At 43.3% G+C, this 19,752-nt stretch overlaps 1 protein-coding gene across 2 annotated transcripts in view; it reads right to left on the bottom strand.

Moving 5' to 3' along the window:
* The window catches only part of adarb2 (adenosine deaminase RNA specific B2 (inactive)), a 396,595-nt gene that overhangs the window by 23,405 nt on the left and 353,438 nt on the right, over positions 1-19,752 (bottom strand). For both annotated transcript variants that reach the window (XM_062984187.1, XM_008112320.3), the window contains one exon: positions 757-925. In XM_062984187.1, coding sequence (XP_062840257.1) covers positions 757-925 — 169 coding nt within the window. The remainder of the gene's footprint in view (positions 1-756; positions 926-19,752) is intronic.

Raw genomic sequence — 19,752 nt, 5'->3', positions numbered from 1 at the left:
AATAAGAACTCTGGACCTGAATCACCTTTAACCTAGTATACCAAATTCAGATACATTAATGGTTGATCAGCAAAAGGGTGTGAAATCAACATTAACATCTCTGGCATTATTCCTTCTATTTGAATTGCTACATCCTTCAAGCTGCAATTTATAAATTGGTCACTGTTATCCTCGTGCAGTTGTCTGCAGAAGAGAAACTCTGAAGTGCCCAATATCCTGAAACCAGACTGGCAGAAGATTTGCAAGTGAGTGTTTGAGATGCCTCTTCAAATTAAGAGCGCCTGTGAGTTGTATTGTTCTTTAGTTGAACAAAAAGAGTTGGTAAGATGTGGCCTTTCAGACAATGTTGGACTAAAACTCTTATCTTTCTTGATCACCGGACATGCTAGATAGGCCTGATGGAAATGGGAATTATGCAGCTTTTCTGTAGTGTATCTATATAAGCAATTGCTGTACTGTTTTATATCACTGTGGTTCTGAATCTAACTAGAGATATTTTGTTCAGATCAAATCTCTGTGAGATGTATTAGAATCAAGCCCCACTGGATCCATACAAACAGAGATAATACATCTGTTACATTCTGTTCTTTGTCTTGCAAAGATATAATTTTATTTTCAAAGTGTTTGTGTTTTTCATTTTTGGCCTATTTTCTTAGGTCATGATTTACTTCTCTACTAGGAAACAAGGCCTTTTGTAATAGGATTAATATTTTCCATGTTTGTTGCGACCTGTTTTATACTTTCATTATATGTTACCTGGCAATTTTGTCTGTGCAGGACATTGTGACAAGCTGCTCCCCCAGTAATACGCCATCCCATGTCTGGACTGTGCTGGGACATCGAGCCGGGATGGTTCCTTCCCCAGATTCAATCTTCGTTCGAAGATGCCCACGGTATTTCCTTACTATGTGCTTGATGCTGTTCACTGGGTTGAAAAGACAAAAAAATTGACACAACATAAACAAAAAAAAGATATTAAAATATGTATCAGTGGAACTATAATATACCAAGAGTGAAAGGCAAATGTTAAAGTTTCTCAATCCTCCTTATACATATGGCAGATGGCAAATGTAGACTTTCATGCTGTGCTTATTTGCCGGCGATTAAGATTTACTAAAGTTGGTAGGATTTACTTCTAAGTATATATTGCATTAAAAACATATAAATGCTTACCTAGGAGTAAAATTTGTTTAAATCAACAATACCTCTGTAAAGATTTTGTGTGATTAGCCTACATTGTTTTAACTTGAATGTAGTCAGTAGTTTTGAATAGGAACAAAAATCCTAAAAATCCTAAAAATGGCAAATCCTTTCAACATATACGGTTATAGTTTTCTAGGTTTTTTTCTTTTCATATTTACATTTTACACACAGGCAACAAGTAAAGGACCAGCAGTGGGATCTCATTGTCACATCTCTCTGCTTCTACATGTGCAAAGGTGAGAAACCTGGAGGTAAATCAGGAGCAGACTAGCCTCACTAATTGACTTCAAGCAGGTAATGAAGAGGAAGGCCTTGGCATATAAGAACAAACCTATGAACCTATCTTGTTTGGAACTGTATTCAAAATCAGGCCCTGGAAAGACACATTGCAGAAGTCTAAATGGTTCTATGCAGGCTTTGTTTAACAAACAGAAGTAACACATTAAAGCTACCTTGAAGGCAATAAGCAAATATCAATGCTTCCCATTCTATCTGCTTTCTAAACACATTTTTTCCCTGGCTTCAACTAGGTTGCCATTGTTAAGATGTATTTTCTAGGACCTATTAACAAGAACTGTAACAGCTGATTGACTCTGGCTGATGCTAAAAGATTATTTACAAAAGAAAACTGTGATGGAAACAATAGATAGTTTTAGAATCCTGGGATTTGTAAGAAAAGCGAAATAGTGAAATGGAGAAAAAGTGGCATCAGTTCCCACCTAATAACTGTTTTGTCAGATCCTTGTTATTTCTTTAGCATTGTTTACTTTAAACAATTGTTATGTATCATTTAGTTAACATACATACAAAACAGACTGAATATGCAAAGTGCATGATAGATGCTTTGAGTCTCCATTGTGTGTGTCCTGGTCCATCATTGCTAGATGTGAACATTTGTTCTGGAAAAGGCAAACAACTTACAGTATTTGTCTGGAGTTATTTCTGCAATAACTGTAGAGTCAGTGTGGTGTAGTGGTTTGAGAGCCCAACTAGGGTCTGGAAAACTGAAGTTCAAACCTCACTCAGCCATGGGAAACTGACAGAGACACATTAGACAAGCCATACTCTCTCAGCCCAAAGAAGGCAATGGCAAATACTCTCTGAACAACTCTTGCTATGAAAACCTCATGACAAGGTCACCTTAAGTCAGAGATGACTTGAAGGCACTCAACAACAACAAAATAAAAACTGATGAAAGCTTGGGGATTTAGCTCTTTGGGCAACAACTTAAAAATTCTCCACTGACCATGCTGGTTGCGGGAGCTGTAGTCCCAAAAAGGAATTTTTCCAAGCTCTAGAGTTAGTTGTGCTTTGGCTGAATCCAGCAACATCCTCATTTGCCCAACACTTCTAATGTTCTGCACACACTGTGGCAGTGATGATGAAAATTGCTCAACGAGTGCCACCTTTCTCAGAAAAGAAGTGCTCTCTGGTAAACTTTCAGATCTTCCATTACATTGCCTAATTTTCTCCTCGTTTCATCCTTCCCAACCAAGGGGGACTCGTACCTTGAAACTATTCTCCTCCTCCACCTCCTCCTCCTCTTCTAACCCCAGCTGCCCTATTTTTTGATTTTCAGATCTGAAGTCTTCAAATTGCAACCAAGGCTCCGTAGCTGCATCTATATTTCAAAGCTTGAAATGTCGAATTGGTGGAAGAGGGAGAGAGTGAGATATACGTAGACGGAAGGCATTACCTGAAAATATCAGCAATTCCAGGACAGGAACAGATATGCTGTAATTTACATGACTTTGATTATACTAAGTAAATGTTAGCTGACAAGGATCAAAGCCTGAGCAAGGTGCACTGACAGACATAATTACCAAATGCAAACGGATTCAGGCACAAATAAGAGCCCTTCTTGTCAGGCATTCTGCAAACTTCACTCCTACTCCAGACAGTGTCAAAAAGGTATGAGATTTATACTTTTTAAAAATAGCTCATCTTCATTCACTTATATATATCCATGATGGTCAAGTGTGGCCATGCAAATATTTTTGATCCTCAACTTTGCAAATCCTTCACCATTGGCTACATTGGTTAGCACTCATGGAAACTGCAGGAGAAAAACTTCTGGAGAACCACAGTTGCCTATTCCTGACTTAAATGAAAGGGACACTACATCTCACATTAAATCAAGATTTTTTTAAGGTAGAGGTGGCACAAGTGCAGCCCAAGCCCCCCAAAATCCTCAGATGCCCTTTTTACAAAAGTCCCCAGGTCACCCAAAGCAAGTTTTGGGCAATTTTCTTGACTTCTAGTAGTTTTTGTGATGTGGGGATGGATCACAATCATTGGATTTTTTTAGGAGTTAAACTAGAACTGTTTAAAAGGCATTCACAATTCTAGTATACCAATAACTAGGTATTTCTAGGAAGCTGTGGATAAAAATCCCACTGAAAAACTACATTGTTTTTAAGGGGGTCTGGGTATGAATGGCTTGCCAGATGGGAGACTGTGGGGTGAAAATTACCTCTCCCCTCTGCCACAATTGCCAATGATTTTCAAACTCTGGCCCTCCAAGTATATTAGAGTTAAGCCTCCAGAAGTCCTGACCAACTCAAACATATATCAAGGATTCTTGGAGTTGAAGTTCAAAAGATCTAATGGAGCAAAATTTGAAACCACTGCCCAACATAGCCTTCTCCAGCTTGTCATTTACAAGTTTTGGATAATATTAGGCACCAGACAGCTGGAATACCCTGCAGTCCATGATAACTCATTAGTCAGTTTGGATGGGCAAGTGCAACCCATGGCCTGAAGATACTTCATTGGGAAGCTGCCACTAATAATTCAGAAGCTCAACACATGGCAGCAGCTGCAGTGCATACAATGTCTAGTTGCTGCTTGTGCTAGCCACGCCTGCTAACATTTTACAGATGCAAACCAGAATAAGCATGGACAAACATCATCTGAGTGCAGTCTAGATGGCAAAAGTTATTTATTGAAGGAGACTGATTGTACGAGAGGAAAGGCCCTTGTATAATGTGATGCATTGATCTGTCATTAACTTTTTAAAGCCGGGGAGGCTGCATCAGTTTGCTTTTTCTGAGCTTACTGGGAAGGAAAAGATTCCACATATTTCTCTCCTGCTGAGTCACTTGAGTGTAAACTACTTTTGCACTTTGAATTACACTTTGAATTTGAGCAGAAGAAGATAAACGGGGAGAAAGAGACAGACATTTTTAAACCAGCTGAAAAAGTGGGACAAGAGAGGATTTAATGGGAATGTCAAACTGGAGACAGTTGGGGCATATGCTCTCAGCAGCTCTGTACAAAAGCACATGCAGATGATATATGAAGAAACTAAGGTTGAAATTATGCATTACATAGGAAATCTAAACCCTTGTGGTGGCTGAACTGCTGGCCTGAAGATCTAAATGTTGGCAGTTTGAACCTGTGAGACAGAGTGAGCTCCCATCTGTCAGCCTCAGCTTCCCATGCGGGGACATGCGAGAAGTCTCCCACAGGATGGTAACACATCCGGGTGTCCCCTGAGCAACGTCTCTGTAGACAGCCAATTCTCTCAAACCAGAAGCTACTTGCTTGTTTCTAACATAATAAAAAAGGAAATATTTGGACCAGTGGCCCACTGGCTTTCAGTCATTGAGAGTTTTGCAGGGTTTGCAAAGGTTACTTTGGGAGACTACAACTCCCAGAATCCCCTAGCCAGCACAGTCATCTTACAAAGTAACTTTCCAAGGTCTGTGTCAGTTTTCCATAGGAACAAAGTTTTTTTGGGGCTGTTTTAAAAAGGGACACATATCAATGTGTATGTATCTGCTGTCAAGACATGAGTGTTAGCCTACTGTTTTCTTCTTCCGTTTCATTCAAATTGCAGTGCTGTATGTCTTTCTGATTTTTGCATCACTTATTCTCCCAGTTGATTATCTCCCACTAATTGCCGGGGGAGGGGGAGGGGGAGGGAGGGGGAGCAGTCAAGAGAAGGGAGTTGAAGATGCTACTTCATCCGGAACAAGATGTCAACCCGACCCCAGCATTAGAGAGGACCAATTTAAAAATCATTTGGAGTGGGTTTATGATGTGTGCCTGACTAGACATTAGATGTGTAAATCACCGCTTTGAGTGTCAGAGAAAGAGAGGAAGAGAAGAGAAAAAAAGGAAGCACAGAATTTTGAGTACCAGTTTTTGTTATTTTGAACGCATAGAGATAAGTCCTTTAAATAACTCCAAATGCAATATATTGTTAAGCTTCCTTGTTTTTCCAATGTTCTGCAACAGGTCAGTATTTCTGTTAATGACAGACAATGGATTTTTTTTTTGTTTTAATAAAAAGCAAATTAAGCATTCGGTACGTCTCCACCTTAAAAAAAGAAAAACGCTGGAAATGAATGGTGATTAAACAGAATCACATGAGTAAAAACCTGTCTGAAATTCACATGTGGCTGCCTCAGAAGTTCATTTTCTATTTTTCCGCTTCACTGGATCTAGTTCTCCCTCCCTTTCGCTTTCTCTCTCCTCCATGAAGTGGTGAAAAGGTGTAGGGGAAGCTATCATTCAGTTTCCTTTTCTACCACTATAGTTTATTAGATGTTGAAACAAACTGGGAAATAAAGCTGAGTTCTAGCAGCAATGCAATTCCATAATCCTTTGGATGATAAACATTTATACAGTAGTACTGCAATCTGCATATGGATTGTTGACTGATTGACAAAAACAAACTTTTGATAGAAGGCTTCAAAAGTCAAACGGATGTTTGTTTAATTAGGTTGCTGTGAGTTTTCCGGGCTGTATGGCCATGTTTCAGAAGCATTCTCTCATGACGTTTCGCCCACATCTATGTTTCACGACTGTGGGGAATACAGTTCAGAAATGTCGATTTAATTTTGTTGTAGCAAAACTCAGAATGAATATGTCTCGGCATGATTTTTTTTGTGAGACAGAATCTGTTTCATGTTCAATATGAACATTTGATGACATGGTGGAGCTAGTTCATGAAAGCTTATGCCAAGGTGTGCGTATACATTTAAAGCTGGTTCAGAGAATACTATCCTCTGGTATCACGCTAAATATTCTGAGACTTCTGGCTCTGACCATTGTTTCAACTCCCAAGCTCACAATACACTAAGACATAGCAACCCTCTATTCCAGAGTTTCTGAAATTGTGCTTCTCCAAATGTTTTGGACTTCAGCTCCCACAATTCCTAACAGTTGGTAAGCTGGCTGGATTTTCTGGGAGCTGAAGTCAAAAACACTTGAAGGAGCACAGTTTAAGAAACACTGCTCTACTCAAAAGCATGAATATCCATCCATTACCTCCTGGCATGTCAACAGCAACACGTTGGCTTTGATCCAGCAACTCAGTACAGCATTAACAACCCCATGTGGAGACACAGCATTCCAATACAATGAAACTCCTATGCAAAATCGCAGCATTGTACAACACACCAATGACTTTTGTCATGTAATGCCAAATGTTCATGCTCAGAAACTCACAATACACAATTTCAAAGTGCAATATGCAATTGCAATGTGTAATGTAGTTATATGATTCTATGCTTCTATATGCACCAACTCCATTTCTTTTGCTCCCAGCAGAATAAATCTGCTGTACCATGATGAATACTTTGCACTGCATGCGTAGGGTGATTTATGTACACACGTGTCCTGGGCAGTATGCCAGCAACGGCTTTCAAAGAACTGTTGTCGTTATTGTTTTTTATTGTTGTGTGGCTCCAAGTTGTCCCTGACTTATGGTGACTCTTCACTCAATAACCAACAGGAATCAGTTATCTGAATATTATTGGTGATTTCAATTGGGAGTGCCAAAGTGAAAACTGGAGATGGCTCCTGTTCCTTTAATGATTTTGTAGACGTGACAATTTCAGCAGGTGTTGCTTGCTACCCATTGTGTGACAAGCAACACCTACTGAACATCCCAACTTTTAATAGGATGGCAGCCCGCTTGAGTTTTCAATCTGGCAAGCCTATCCCAACTAGAATCAATAGATGATTCTATCAATTGAATCAGTTGTTGAATGGTAAATACAGTAGAGTCTCACTAATCCAACACTCGCTTATCCAACGTTCTGGATTATCCAATGCATTTTTGTAGTCAATGTTTTGAATACATTGTGATATTTTGGTGATAAATTCGTAAATACAGTAATTACTACATAACATTAATGTGCATTGAACTACTTTTTCTGTCAAATTTGTTGTATAACATGATGTTTTGGTGCTTAATTTGTAAAATCATAACCTAATTTGATGTTTAATAGGCTTTTCCTTAATCCCTCCTTATTATCCAACATTCTGCTGGCCCGTTTATGTTGGATAAGTGAGACTCTACTGTAATCAATTATGTAAATTTTACTTATTCAATGGGCCTACTTGTCAAGACCCAGGCTGCAGAGCACCAATAACCATACACAGAGGCCAGAATCTATCTAATATCTTTATTGAAGGAATATATAAAGTTAATAAAAACAAGTGTAGAAAATAGTCCAGAATTAGACCTTTCAGGAAAGGTCAGAATTAGTCCAAGAAAGCAATGTCCAATAAGAAATATTAAGGTCCAAAGTTGTAATCCAATAACCGAAACACTCACTTTGCCAAGCAAAGTGAGGGGAGATGACAAGGTCCTTTAGTCCATGAAACTTGAGCGAGGCTAGGAAATAACTTGATACTTGAAACAAGGCTTGAACGTGGAACAAGGTAACTAGGAACAAGAACAAGGTCCGTGGAATAACTTGGTAAAATCCGTGGTACAAGGCAAGGATTGGTCCTGGGAAACAAGGCAAAGTCCGTAGGTAAACAAAGGCTGGGAAGCAAGGCGAAGGCTGGATAGCAAGGCAAGGCTTGAGCGAGAGCGAGGCTTGAATCGGAGCGCGCTGTCCAGACACGACCCGCTCCGTAGGCTGACGAATTGACTCCGCGAAGTTACTACGCGGGTAAAACACCTAAATAGAGTCTAGCTTTCCCGCCGAAGCAGTTCTCTGGGAATCAGAACCGAAAGCTAACTCTGAGACCAGATGTGAGACTCCCCAAAGATTCTCACGAGAAGCAGTCTTAATTGGCCACATTCTTAGCTGCAATCCTTGCACTCCTGCGCGAAGCTGAATCCAAACTTCTCTGTTGTTTACAAAACTCCCGGCGCAAGAATACGGGAGAAGTAGGCTCTGGGCTTGTTTGACATACTTCTGGGAGACAACTTTCTTGCAGGTGCAAGGTTCCCAGATCTGCCTGGGAAAGATCTGGCTGAGAGGAATCCAGTTCAGACTGGGAAGGTAAAAAACCCAAGTTTTCATCTTCATCAGGAATTACAATGTCCTGAGCAGGACTACAAGGCCCATGGGTCATCACACTATCCCCCTCCTCAAGGCCCCTCCCAAACTGGGGCCCTCTCCCCGAGGCGCGAGGTCGTGGTTTGGTGGGATAGGTCTGATGAAAGCGACGGGTTAGATCAGGAGCATGGACTGTGGAGGCGTCTTCCCAAGAGCGTTCCTCAGGGCCAAAACCCACCCAGTCAATGAGATATTGTAGGCGGCGGCGGTGAAAGCGAGAATCCAAAATGTCCTCAACCTCGAACTCCTCCTCCCCATTCATCAAAACAGGAGGGGGGGCCGGTTGGTCTGTATCAGGTCGCACACCATCCGCCGGAAGGAGCAGGGAACGGTGAAACACTGGGTGAATGCGCATTGAACGCGGAAGTTGGAGTTTGAAAGTCACGGGGTTAAGTTGCGCCACCACTGGATAGGGGCCAATGAAACGGGCATCTAACTTCCGGCAGGGGCGGTGGGAGGGCAGGAAGCGAGTGGACAGAAAAACCCGATCTCCTACCTTGATTTCGGGGCCCGGCTGGCGATGTTTGTCAGCGTGGCGTTTATAGTCCTCCTTGGCTTGGTCCAGTTGCTGGAGCAAAAGTTGTTGCACCGCTGTGAGTTCCTGCAGCCAATCCTCTGCTGCGGGAACTTCTGAAGTTTCAATGACAGGGGGAAAGAAACGTGGATGGAAGCCGTAGTTTGCAAAGAACGGCGTTTCTTTTGTAGAAGCTTGAACTCCATTGTTGTAGGCAAACTCAGACAGTGGTAACAGAGAAGCCCAATTGTCCTGTTGGTAGTTTACATAACAGCGAAGATACTGCTCCAAAGTGGCATTGGTGCGCTCCGTTTGCCCATCTGTTTGGGGATGATGAGCTGAAGATAAGCGAGAGTCTATGCCCAATAGTTTTTGTAGTGCCTTCCAAAAACGAGAGGTGAATTGAGATCCACGGTCTGTGACTAAACTCTTGGGCAATCCATGTAGTCTGAAAACATGTTGAAGAAATAGATCCGCAGTTTCTTTGGCCGTGGGGAGGCCTTCACAGGGAATGAAATGGGCTAACTTGGTGAAAAGGTCCACCACCACCAAAATCGTGGTGAATCCACAGGAAGGTGGTAGGTCAGTGATGAAATCCGCGGAAATTATTTCCCATGGGCGAGATGGGGTAGGAAGGGGGTGTAAAAGCCCTGAGGGCTTCTCCCTTCGTATCTTGGAGCGCTGGCATACTGGGCAGGTGTTGACATATTTTTCCACATCCTTGCGGATCTTGGGCCACCAAAAATCCCTTAGGATCAAATGCATAGTTTTAAATAGTCCGAAGTGTCCTGCTGGTTTGCAGTCATGACACAGACGAAGCGCTTTTTCCCTGCCCGGTCCGGGTGGGATATAAACATGATTTCTATAGCAGAGCAGCCCATCTTTAAGCGAAAAGGGAAAGTGCAGACCTTGGCGAAGTTGGTCCTGCGCCCAGGCATCTGCTTGCTGACTAGCCCTGATTTCTTGAGCACAGATGGGTCCTGGAGTAGGGGAAGTTGAACCAATGGGAATGGATTTGGTGTTCCCCACCGTGAGCGTGGCAAAGTTCTCGGGTTGTAGCAGTTGGGATTCAAAGGTCTCCTTGCGTCCTGCAGCGTATTCCGGTTTACGTGACAGGGCGTCTGCTTGCTTGGTTTGGGCTGGGGTCACATAATGGATCTGGAAGTTGAAACGTTCAAAGAATAAAGCCCAACGTTGCTGCCTCTGATTTAGTTTGCGGGCAGTTCTTAGATGTTCTAGATTACGATGATCAGTGTGGACTTCAATGGGAAATTTGGCCCCTTCTAGCCAATGTCTCCAAGTTTCAAAGGCTGCCTTTATGGCCAGTAGTTCTTTTTCCCAAATGGTGTAATTCCTCTCTGGTGTGGTTAGTTGACGAGAATAAAAGGCACAGGGATGGAGGTGATCTCCCACCGGTTGTAAGAGTACAGCCCCAATTGCCACATCAGAGGCGTCCGCCTGCACCACAAAAGGGGTTCCAGGATTTGGGTGCTGTAGAATTGGCTGGGAGGTGAATAGTTTCTTTAGTTGCTGGAACCCTTTCTCTGCTTGATCAGTCCAGCGGAAAGGCTGCTTTCCACGGATGCAGCTAGTGATGGGGTCGGACCAGCGGGCAAAATCTGGAATGAACTTGCGGTAATAGTTCGCGAACCCCAAGAAACGCTGCACCTCTTTCTTGTTAGTTGGCGCCCGCCATTCCAATACTGCTGAAACCTTGGCTGGATCCATGGAAAGCCCTAGAGGCGAGATGCGGTAACCAAGGAAATCTACCTCTTGTAGATCAAAGGCGCATTTTTCCAGCTTGGCATAAAGTCCATGATCCCGCAATCGTTGTAACACCATTTTGACGTGGTTCTCATGTTCTGATTGTGATCTAGAAAACACCAAAAAATCGTCCAGGTAGATTATCAAGAACCTGTCTAGATAGTCCTGAAAAATGTCGTTGACAAAATGCTGGAACGTTGCGGGGGCTCCGCATAAACCGAAATTCATAACTCGGGACTCGAATAATCCGAATTTGGTCTGGAAGGCGGTCTTCCACTCGTCCCCTTCCCTGATGCGAACTAAGTTGTAAGCCCCCCGAAGATCCAGCTTGGTGTAAACCTTGGCTCCTCGAAGCCGATCCAATAGATCCGAGATTAAGGGCAGGGGATAGCTGTTCCGCTTGGTGATATTGTTCAATGCTCTGTAGTCCACCACCAAGCGTAGTTCCCCTGACTTCTTCTTCACAAACATCACTGGGGAGGCGGCTGGGGATTGAGAGGGTCTGATGAATCCCTTGCGAAGGTTTGTCTCTAGGAATTCCCTGAGAGCTTCTTGCTCTGGTTCAGTCAGGGAGTAGAGATGCCCTCGCGGGATCGGGGCCCCCTCCACCAAGTCAATGGCACAGTCATAAGGTCTATGTGGGGGTAATTTTTCGGCTTCTTTCTCATTGAATACATCCCAATACTCGGAGTACTTCTTTGGCAAGGTGATGATGGGCTCGGTGTCCGTGGCGTGGCATACCTTGGCTACGAGGCAATGGTTTTGGCAGTACGGTGAAGCAAACTGCAGTTCTCTGTTGGACCAGGAGATGTTAGGGTCGTGGAGAGTCAGCCATGGAATTCCCAAAATCACAGGGAAATGAGGAACCTCGGTAACAAAGAAGGAAATCTCTTCCATATGTTCCCTTATCCACATCCTGGTGGGTTCCGACCACTGACTTACGGGGCCCGTCTTGAGGGGGCGGCCGTCTATGGCTTGCACCACACGGGCATTCTTGAAATCATGATATTGTAATCCCAGAGAGTCGGCATACTCTCTATCGATGAAATTGTTGGTAGCTCCAGAGTCTATCATGGCGTGGATCATGACGGGTCCCCTTTTTGCTGACCATAATGTGACCACGAGAAGGAACAGGACCCCGGTTGGCGGCTCTTGGATGGATTTTTTGACCGGGTTGGCGAGCCTCTCTACACCCGGTCGTTGGCTTCCCCCGCCGGCTGTGTGCCAGTCGGCTCAGACGTCTTCGTCTCCGTGGAGGACGCCGCCGCAAGACGGGCGGCAGGCTTCCCTTTGGCTGGGCACTCTCTGGCGAAGTGGCCCCCGTTCCCGCAGTACCAGCAGAGGTTTAAGCGTTGACGACGGGCCTTCTCGGCGGCATCTAGTCTGGGACGCACATTGCCCAACTGCATCGGCACCTCCTCGCTCCCTCTGGGGTATGGGGTTGGCGGTGGGGGTCTCCAGACCGGACGTGGCTGAACGCTGGCGGGAGCGGGGGGTTTTGCCCCGGCTCTACCGCCCTGGCCTCGAACCCACTGTTTCCTGTTGGCAATCATGACTTCAGCCCGTAAACATTGATCAATGAGTGCCTCGAGGGTCTGGGGAGGATCCACCTTGGAGATTTCTTCCAGCATTTCAATGTTGAGACCCTCCCGGAATTGTCCCCTGAGGGCTACATCGTTCCAGCCGGTGTTGTGGGCCAGCACTCGGAACTCGGCTATATACTGAGACATAGGTCTGTCTCCTTGGAAAAGGCGACGGAGTTTGTGACCGGCTGCCTCCAAATTGTCCTCGATTCCCCAAGTCTCCTTGAGGTGGTCCAAGAAGCGTTGCGCTGATCTTAGGTGTGGAGAGGCTTGGTCGTACAGTGCCGTCGCCCAGCTGGCCGCTGGCCCGTCTAGAAGACTGTAAACCCATGCCACTTTGATGTCTTCTTGGGGAAACTCGGCAGCACGGGCCTCTAGATAAGCTTGACATTGGCGACGGAAGACATGAACCTTAGAAGCTTCTCCAGTAAACTTGGTTGGCAACGCCATGGCCGGAAGACGAATTCCGCGTTCCTTCAAACCCCTTATTTCTCCATCCTGTGCATTGAGCTTATCACGGATTCGGTCCACCTCCTCCTTGTCGATGGTGTAGGTAATCGGCTGGCCGCTCGGCCCAGGTACGACTCCGGTAGACATTCTGGCCGAGGTTAATTGGTGCTTAGGGTGGCGGAGTCAAACTGTCAAGACCCAGGCTGCAGAGCACCAATAACCATACACAGAGGCCAGAATCTATCTAATATCTTTATTGAAGGAATATATAAAGTTAATAAAAACAAGTGTAGAAAATAGTCCAGAATTAGACCTTTCAGGAAAGGTCAGAATTAGTCCAAGAAAGCAATGTCCAATAAGAAATATTAAGGTCCAAAGTTGTAATCCAATAACCGAAACACTCACTTTGCCAAGCAAAGTGAGGGGAGATGACAAGGTCCTTTAGTCCATGAAACTTGAGCGAGGCTAGGAAATAACTTGATACTTGAAACAAGGCTTGAACGTGGAACAAGGTAACTAGGAACAAGAACAAGGTCCGTGGAATAACTTGGTAAAATCCGTGGTACAAGGCAAGGATTGGTCCTGGGAAACAAGGCAAAGTCCGTAGGTAAACAAAGGCTGGGAAGCAAGGCGAAGGCTGGATAGCAAGGCAAGGCTTGAGCGAGAGCGAGGCTTGAATCGGAGCGCGCTGTCCAGACACGACCCGCTCCGTAGGCTGACGAATTGACTCCGCGAAGTTACTACGCGGGTAAAACACCTAAATAGAGTCTAGCTTTCCCGCCGAAGCAGTTCTCTGGGAATCAGAACCGAAAGCTAACTCTGAGACCAGATGTGAGACTCCCCAAAGATTCTCACGAGAAGCAGTCTTAATTGGCCACATTCTTAGCTGCAATCCTTGCACTCCTGCGCGAAGCTGAATCCAAACTTCTCTGTTGTTTACAAAACTCCCGGCGCAAGAATACGGGAGAAGTAGGCTCTGGGCTTGTTTGACATACTTCTGGGAGACAACTTTCTTGCAGGTGCAAGGTTCCCAGATCTGCCTGGGAAAGATCTGGCTGAGAGGAATCCAGTTCAGACTGGGAAGGTAAAAAACCCAAGTTTTCATCTTCATCAGGAATTACAATGTCCTGAGCAGGACTACAAGGCCCATGGGTCATCACACTACTCTACTTAGAGCTAACCATAGGATTCAGGCCAAATGAATTAAGACTACTGCTAAATGTAACTTCATTGATTGCAGACCTAAGGCTCTGAGGGGGGGACGACAACAAGTATTTGTGGTCTTCAACTTATGGCAATCTCCTTCCATTCTTTCCTTTCATCTTCCCTCCTAGTGAGCAGTTAAGGAGACACAAATACTTCTTGCCAGAAGTGGTCTCTTTCACACTACACAGTTGTAGTGCTATGATTCTACTTTACCTGTCATGGCTTTGCCCTATAGACTCTTAAGGAGTCACTGTTTTATGGATGGGCATTTAGAAATCCTAGCATAGACTTCTGGTGCCTCAACAAACTACAAAACTTAGAATTCCATAGAATGTAGGTATAGCAGTTGGAAGCTGCTTTGAGTCCCCACGGGTGAGAAAGGTGGAGTTAAAATGTTGCAAATAAATAAATGAATAATCATAGTAAAATAATTGCAGAGTCACTTTATGTAGCCAATGGACCATCAAGATCATGATGCTGGGGAAAATGGAAGGAAAAAGGAAGAGAGGTTGACCAAGGGCAAGATGGATGGATGGATAGTCTCCTTGAAGTGACTGGCTTGAACTTGAAGGAACTGGGAGCAGCAACGGCTGACAGGGAGCTCTGGCATGGACTGGTCCATGAGGTCACCAAGTGTCGGAAACAACTGAGTGAATGAAGAAGAAGGACCGCACGTTCCCCTCTCCCTTGGTTTATAATACTGCAGAGCCTTGCTATCAACTTCCATTAACTAAAACACCACAAATATTTTCTTAAACACTCATTTTACTACAGGATGCTATGAAAATTTTAGATTTGATGACTCTTCGTCCTTCTCACTCACTCAGAGTGAAGAAGAGATAATCTGCTGTTTACATCACAAGCTATACCTGAAGGCTAGAAAGACTCAAAGCTGACATTTTCGGCTGTTGGGTCTATTCTTTCCCCCAACCCTCTGGATTTGTTTGTCTCTTTGGTGATAAAATCCCCTCTCTTTTATGGATTTGATTTAAATGAAGTAGAAATCACACAAATTAATCAGAGGAATTAAGATTCTGCACAGGTGGCTCACTTGGAGATACCAATCAAAGCAAGTACAGCTCTAAGGTTTCAAGAGTATTATTTTTAATTACTAATTGCGCTGCTCATCTAAAATTAGCACTCTAGTGTCCCCATTTTGCAAGCGCTGCAGGTTCCATAGGGCACCTGATAAGGGGGGAAAATTCTCAAGAAGGATTCGAAATTCTTGTACCAATTCTGTATTTGCCCTTTAGGAATCACTGTTGAGAAACATAATGGCATAATAGAACACAATACCAACTTTCATCCATAAATTGTTAATAATTATTCACAGTATTCAATAATAAGTAATAGCCACAATCCAGTTCATGAAACAGCACTAAACTAGATATTGTCTGTGATCTGATACCTTATTACTAACATGACTTTTGCTGTTTCTAAATTTCTTCAGCTATTTTAAAAAGCTCCTTCTACACTACCATATAATCCAGTTTATCAAAGCAGATAGGCCTCATTATCCACTTTGAACTGGATTATATGAGTTTACACTATTATATAATCCAGTTCAAATCAGATAATCTGGATTTTATAAGGCAGCGAAGAAGGGGCCTAAGACAACTCTATTGCTTGAATGAATCTTAAAATTACCATTCTACTCAGCTATCTATGGGTATATGAGGATGTTCTGTTCATTTTATTTTCCTGAATTGTTTAACTCTATTGTATGCTTGCAAAATGTGGACTATCTACAAACATCATCCCTGACTTCTGGAATAATTCCATCAGTGTTGCCTCCCAATATCTTGAAAATCTCCTGAGAAGACGGGTAGACAAAGGTCAGCATTCTGGAAGATTAAATTTTGCCAATTTTTGTAAGCTGCCCTGAGTCCCCTCGGGTGAGATGGGCGGGGTATAAATGTTGTAAATAAATAAATAAATAAATAAATAAATAAATAAACTTTGCTATATTGGCCATGTTGTCTGAATGCACGGTCATTGTCTCCCAAAGCAGTTACTTTCAGCTCAAGAACAGAAAAGAAAAAGGTTGGTTGACAACAAAAGCGATTTAAAGATGGGCTTAAAGCTAATATTAAAAAATGTGGAATAAACCCTGAGAACTGGGAAGCTCTGGCCCTTGAGCACTTTAACTGGAGGTCAGCTGTTACCAACAGTGCTGTGGATTTTGAGGGAGCAAAAGGGAAAAATGTGCCAAGAGGAAGGTACATCAAGCAAACCTTTGTCGGGACCACCTTTCACATGAAAATCTATGTCCTCATTGTGAAAGACCATGTGAATCCAGAATAGGTCTCTACAGTCACTTATGGACCCACTACCAAGACTCTACCCTGTGAAGATAAAAAAAAAACGTCCACGAGGGATCATCTCCTATGATTATGATGATAATGAACAGTGGAGGCCACAAAAATGTACATATAAAATTGAAATATGCAGAAAGTGAACAGTCTACATTTGGAAATAATTCTCCTGGAAACAGAGGGCATAATTCTGTTAGTATCTTACACTTGGGTAAATCTCTTTACACGAGTGATTGTATGTTTTTGGCCAGTGTGAAATGGATACATCCAGTCCATGCCTGAATAAATGAAAACATTTACATTAGTCTAAATTATATTGTTAATCTCAACTAGAGTCATTAAATGAACTGGATTTACTTATGTATTGACTCACCAATTGATTTACTAGATCTCTTCTAGTTGGGATAACCAACAATTGCAGCATCTTGGATGGTGTGTAACTATCAGTGTGTGCTGCTTGATTCACTGAGGCCCTAGTTCCCTCGTGAATATATTCTTGTGCGTATAATTGACATAGTATTTTTGAAATAATATAGATTCTTGTATCAGGGGAACTACGGCTTGATTGCTATAATATATCATTAATATTTCAAGAAACCCCTGCAGAGAGCAAACCAATTTCTGTGAAATTCTGTAGCGTTCTTGTGCCACTGCATTATTTTTCTAGCTAGTGGAGTTCGCAGTCTGTCTCTGGAACACTGCTTTTGAAAACTATCCAGTCTGAAACCTGATAGTCAGTAGACAAGCAGGATCAATCAATGCAGTTTTAGTGACTCTAATCAGATTACAACTATAGAAGCCTCTTAGTCACTGAACTACTCCAGCTGCATCCCTACATTCATTTGGGGGTAACTTCTACTAAGCAGAAATATACAGGATTGTATCACTAGCCAACACATGAATAGAGGCCAGCTTTCATTTATGAGGACTACACTCAATGGTGCAGGTGCAAAAAGGTATAGTTAAAATACAATAACATGCTTGTTCATTTAGAGCTATATGCTGCCAGAATTTTCTGAAGCAAATCCAAAGGAGATTGACCAGAAATGGCATGGTTGAAATAGGCAGCCATGCCAAAGCTGCTGAAGGAACAAACTGCCAATTTCCCCCGCTTTTCTCTTCTGGAAGGACAATATGCACTCTGGCCTGCAGACTGGCAGAGCTGTATGGGGCTGGAGGATGCTTTGGCATCTTAATCACTATTCAGAGTTACTGCAATGGCTACTGAATTTTGGTTGTAGCTGCAATGGCAACAGGAAATTTGGAGGTGCACTTTCCAATAGGGAACTGTAGCAATGGTACATGGTTACAGCTTTCTCTTTGGAGACATGAAGAATGCACCTTCTTTATTTTGCAGCTATCAAGCAACCGGACAATTATGACATTCTCTCTCTCTCTCTCTCTCTCTCTCTCTCTCTCTCTCTCTCTCTCTCTCTCTCTCTCTCTCTCTCTCTCACACACACACACACACACACACACACACAATGTTGGGGCCCCTGGTGGCACAGTGTGTTAAAGCACTGAGCTGCTGAACTTGAAGACCGAAAGGTCCCAGGTTCAAATCCCGGGAGCGGAATGAGCGCCTGCTGTTAGCCCCAGCTCCTGCCAACCTAGCAGTTCGAAAACATGTAAATGTGAGTAGATCAACCTCCGGCAGGAAGGTAACGGTGCTCCATGCAGTCATGCCTATGGCCACATGACCTTAGAGGTGTCTACGGACAACGCCGGCTCTTCGGCTTTGAAATGGAAATGAGCACCAACCCCCAGAGTCGGTCACGACTGGACTTAACGTCAGGGGAAACCTTTACCTTTACCTATATATAATGTCCTCTCATGGTCAAAGATCTACAGTTGTTAACTCATAACTTGTACATGTAAAGGACTCACGTGGTTCTCTACTATTTAATTGATTTTCCTTCCTACAGCACACTGACAGACATGAGATTAATATAACATCTCTATATAGCTTACTCCGGTAATTAACTATATATGTATGCCTCCAATTGGTTGTTGTTCTGTGCCTTTCTGACTTGCAGTGTTGCTAAGACAAAGTTATTTTGGGGTCTTCTTGGCAAGTTTTGTTCAAACGGGGTTTGCCATTGTTGTCCTCTGAAGTTGCACATGGTCACGCAGTTGGTCTCCATGGTCAAGTGGGTATCTGATCCCTGATCTAGTAGAGTCCTAGCCAAAACTTGAAGCACCCCACCACACCGGCTGACTGTGGCCCCACCTACAATGCAATATAAGGCACTTTGAAACTCTATTGGTGTAGACTCATATAATGCCATTCAACGCTGCCATGTAATGCAGTTTGAAACTGCAATGTAGACTCATGTAATACAGTTCAATGCAGTTAAACTGCATTATATGGACCTTCGCTGACCATAAAATGCAGTTGAAGCAGTTTATCTACATTAAAGCACATTATACAAGTCTACACTTTCATATAAGTTCATTTATGAAACTGCATTATATGGCAATGTAGATGGAGTCTCCCTACAGGAGTAATAAACCCAGATATAAAAAATCAGATTTTTTCCCCCAGGTTTAAATAGAGGACACTGGTATTTGTGATTTAATGGCGAGCTTCCTAAGCTATCTGATGTAGGAGATCAGCATTTCTTTTGTAAATTTGCCAGGGATTACCACCATATTTGTCACCATTTTTAATATTTATTTTATTTCCAACATTTATATCCCGCCCTTCTCACCCGAAGGGACTCAGGGCAGTGTACACAATTGGCAACAATTCAATGCCTACACATAATTAAAACATAGAAATGAAAATCCAATTAAAACAATATAAAAATATAAAACATATGGTTAAAAATCCATTCATCCAAAATCCTCGTGCTGTAGCCGTAAATCAGTCTGGGCCGTCTTTATCATTTAATCTTCGAAAGTCTGGGCACATAGCAAAGTTTTCAGGGCTTTTCTAAAACTCAAAAGGGTTGGGGCTTGTCGTATATCTCTGGGGAGGGTGTTCCACAACCGAGGAGCCACGATCGAAAAGGCCCTGTCCCTCGTCCCCGCCAGCCGTGCTTGCGAGGCAGGCGGGACCGAGAGCAGGGCCTCACCAGATGACCTTAGGGATCTTCCTGGCTCATGAAAACTTACATGGGCCATCAGTTAATGGCTTGTGCACCTTCAGTGGTCCCAGGACCACCACTTAGAGCGGCATTGGCTGAAAGCATTTTGTCACAGGCTGAAGGTGTCTGTAGCTAGAAGGAAGTGGTGAGCCTACCACTGTTGCTCTTCCTCATTTCAGTGGTATTGCCACTTAGTGACATTTCACTGAATTTTTCTGGGATCACTGTTTTACTTCATAAGTGGTACTATGCCCAAAGAACAACAAGAGAGTGTGTTTAAGGGCCTCATTTCATTGAGGTCCAAATCTGTGGTGTAGATGG

This window comes from Anolis carolinensis, chromosome 6 (assembly GCF_035594765.1).
Source record: "Anolis carolinensis isolate JA03-04 chromosome 6, rAnoCar3.1.pri, whole genome shotgun sequence".
Lineage (NCBI taxonomy): Eukaryota > Metazoa > Chordata > Lepidosauria > Squamata > Dactyloidae > Anolis > Anolis carolinensis.
The sequence above is the reverse complement of the archived record's forward strand: the minus strand, read 5'-3'. Positions and strand labels throughout refer to the sequence as shown.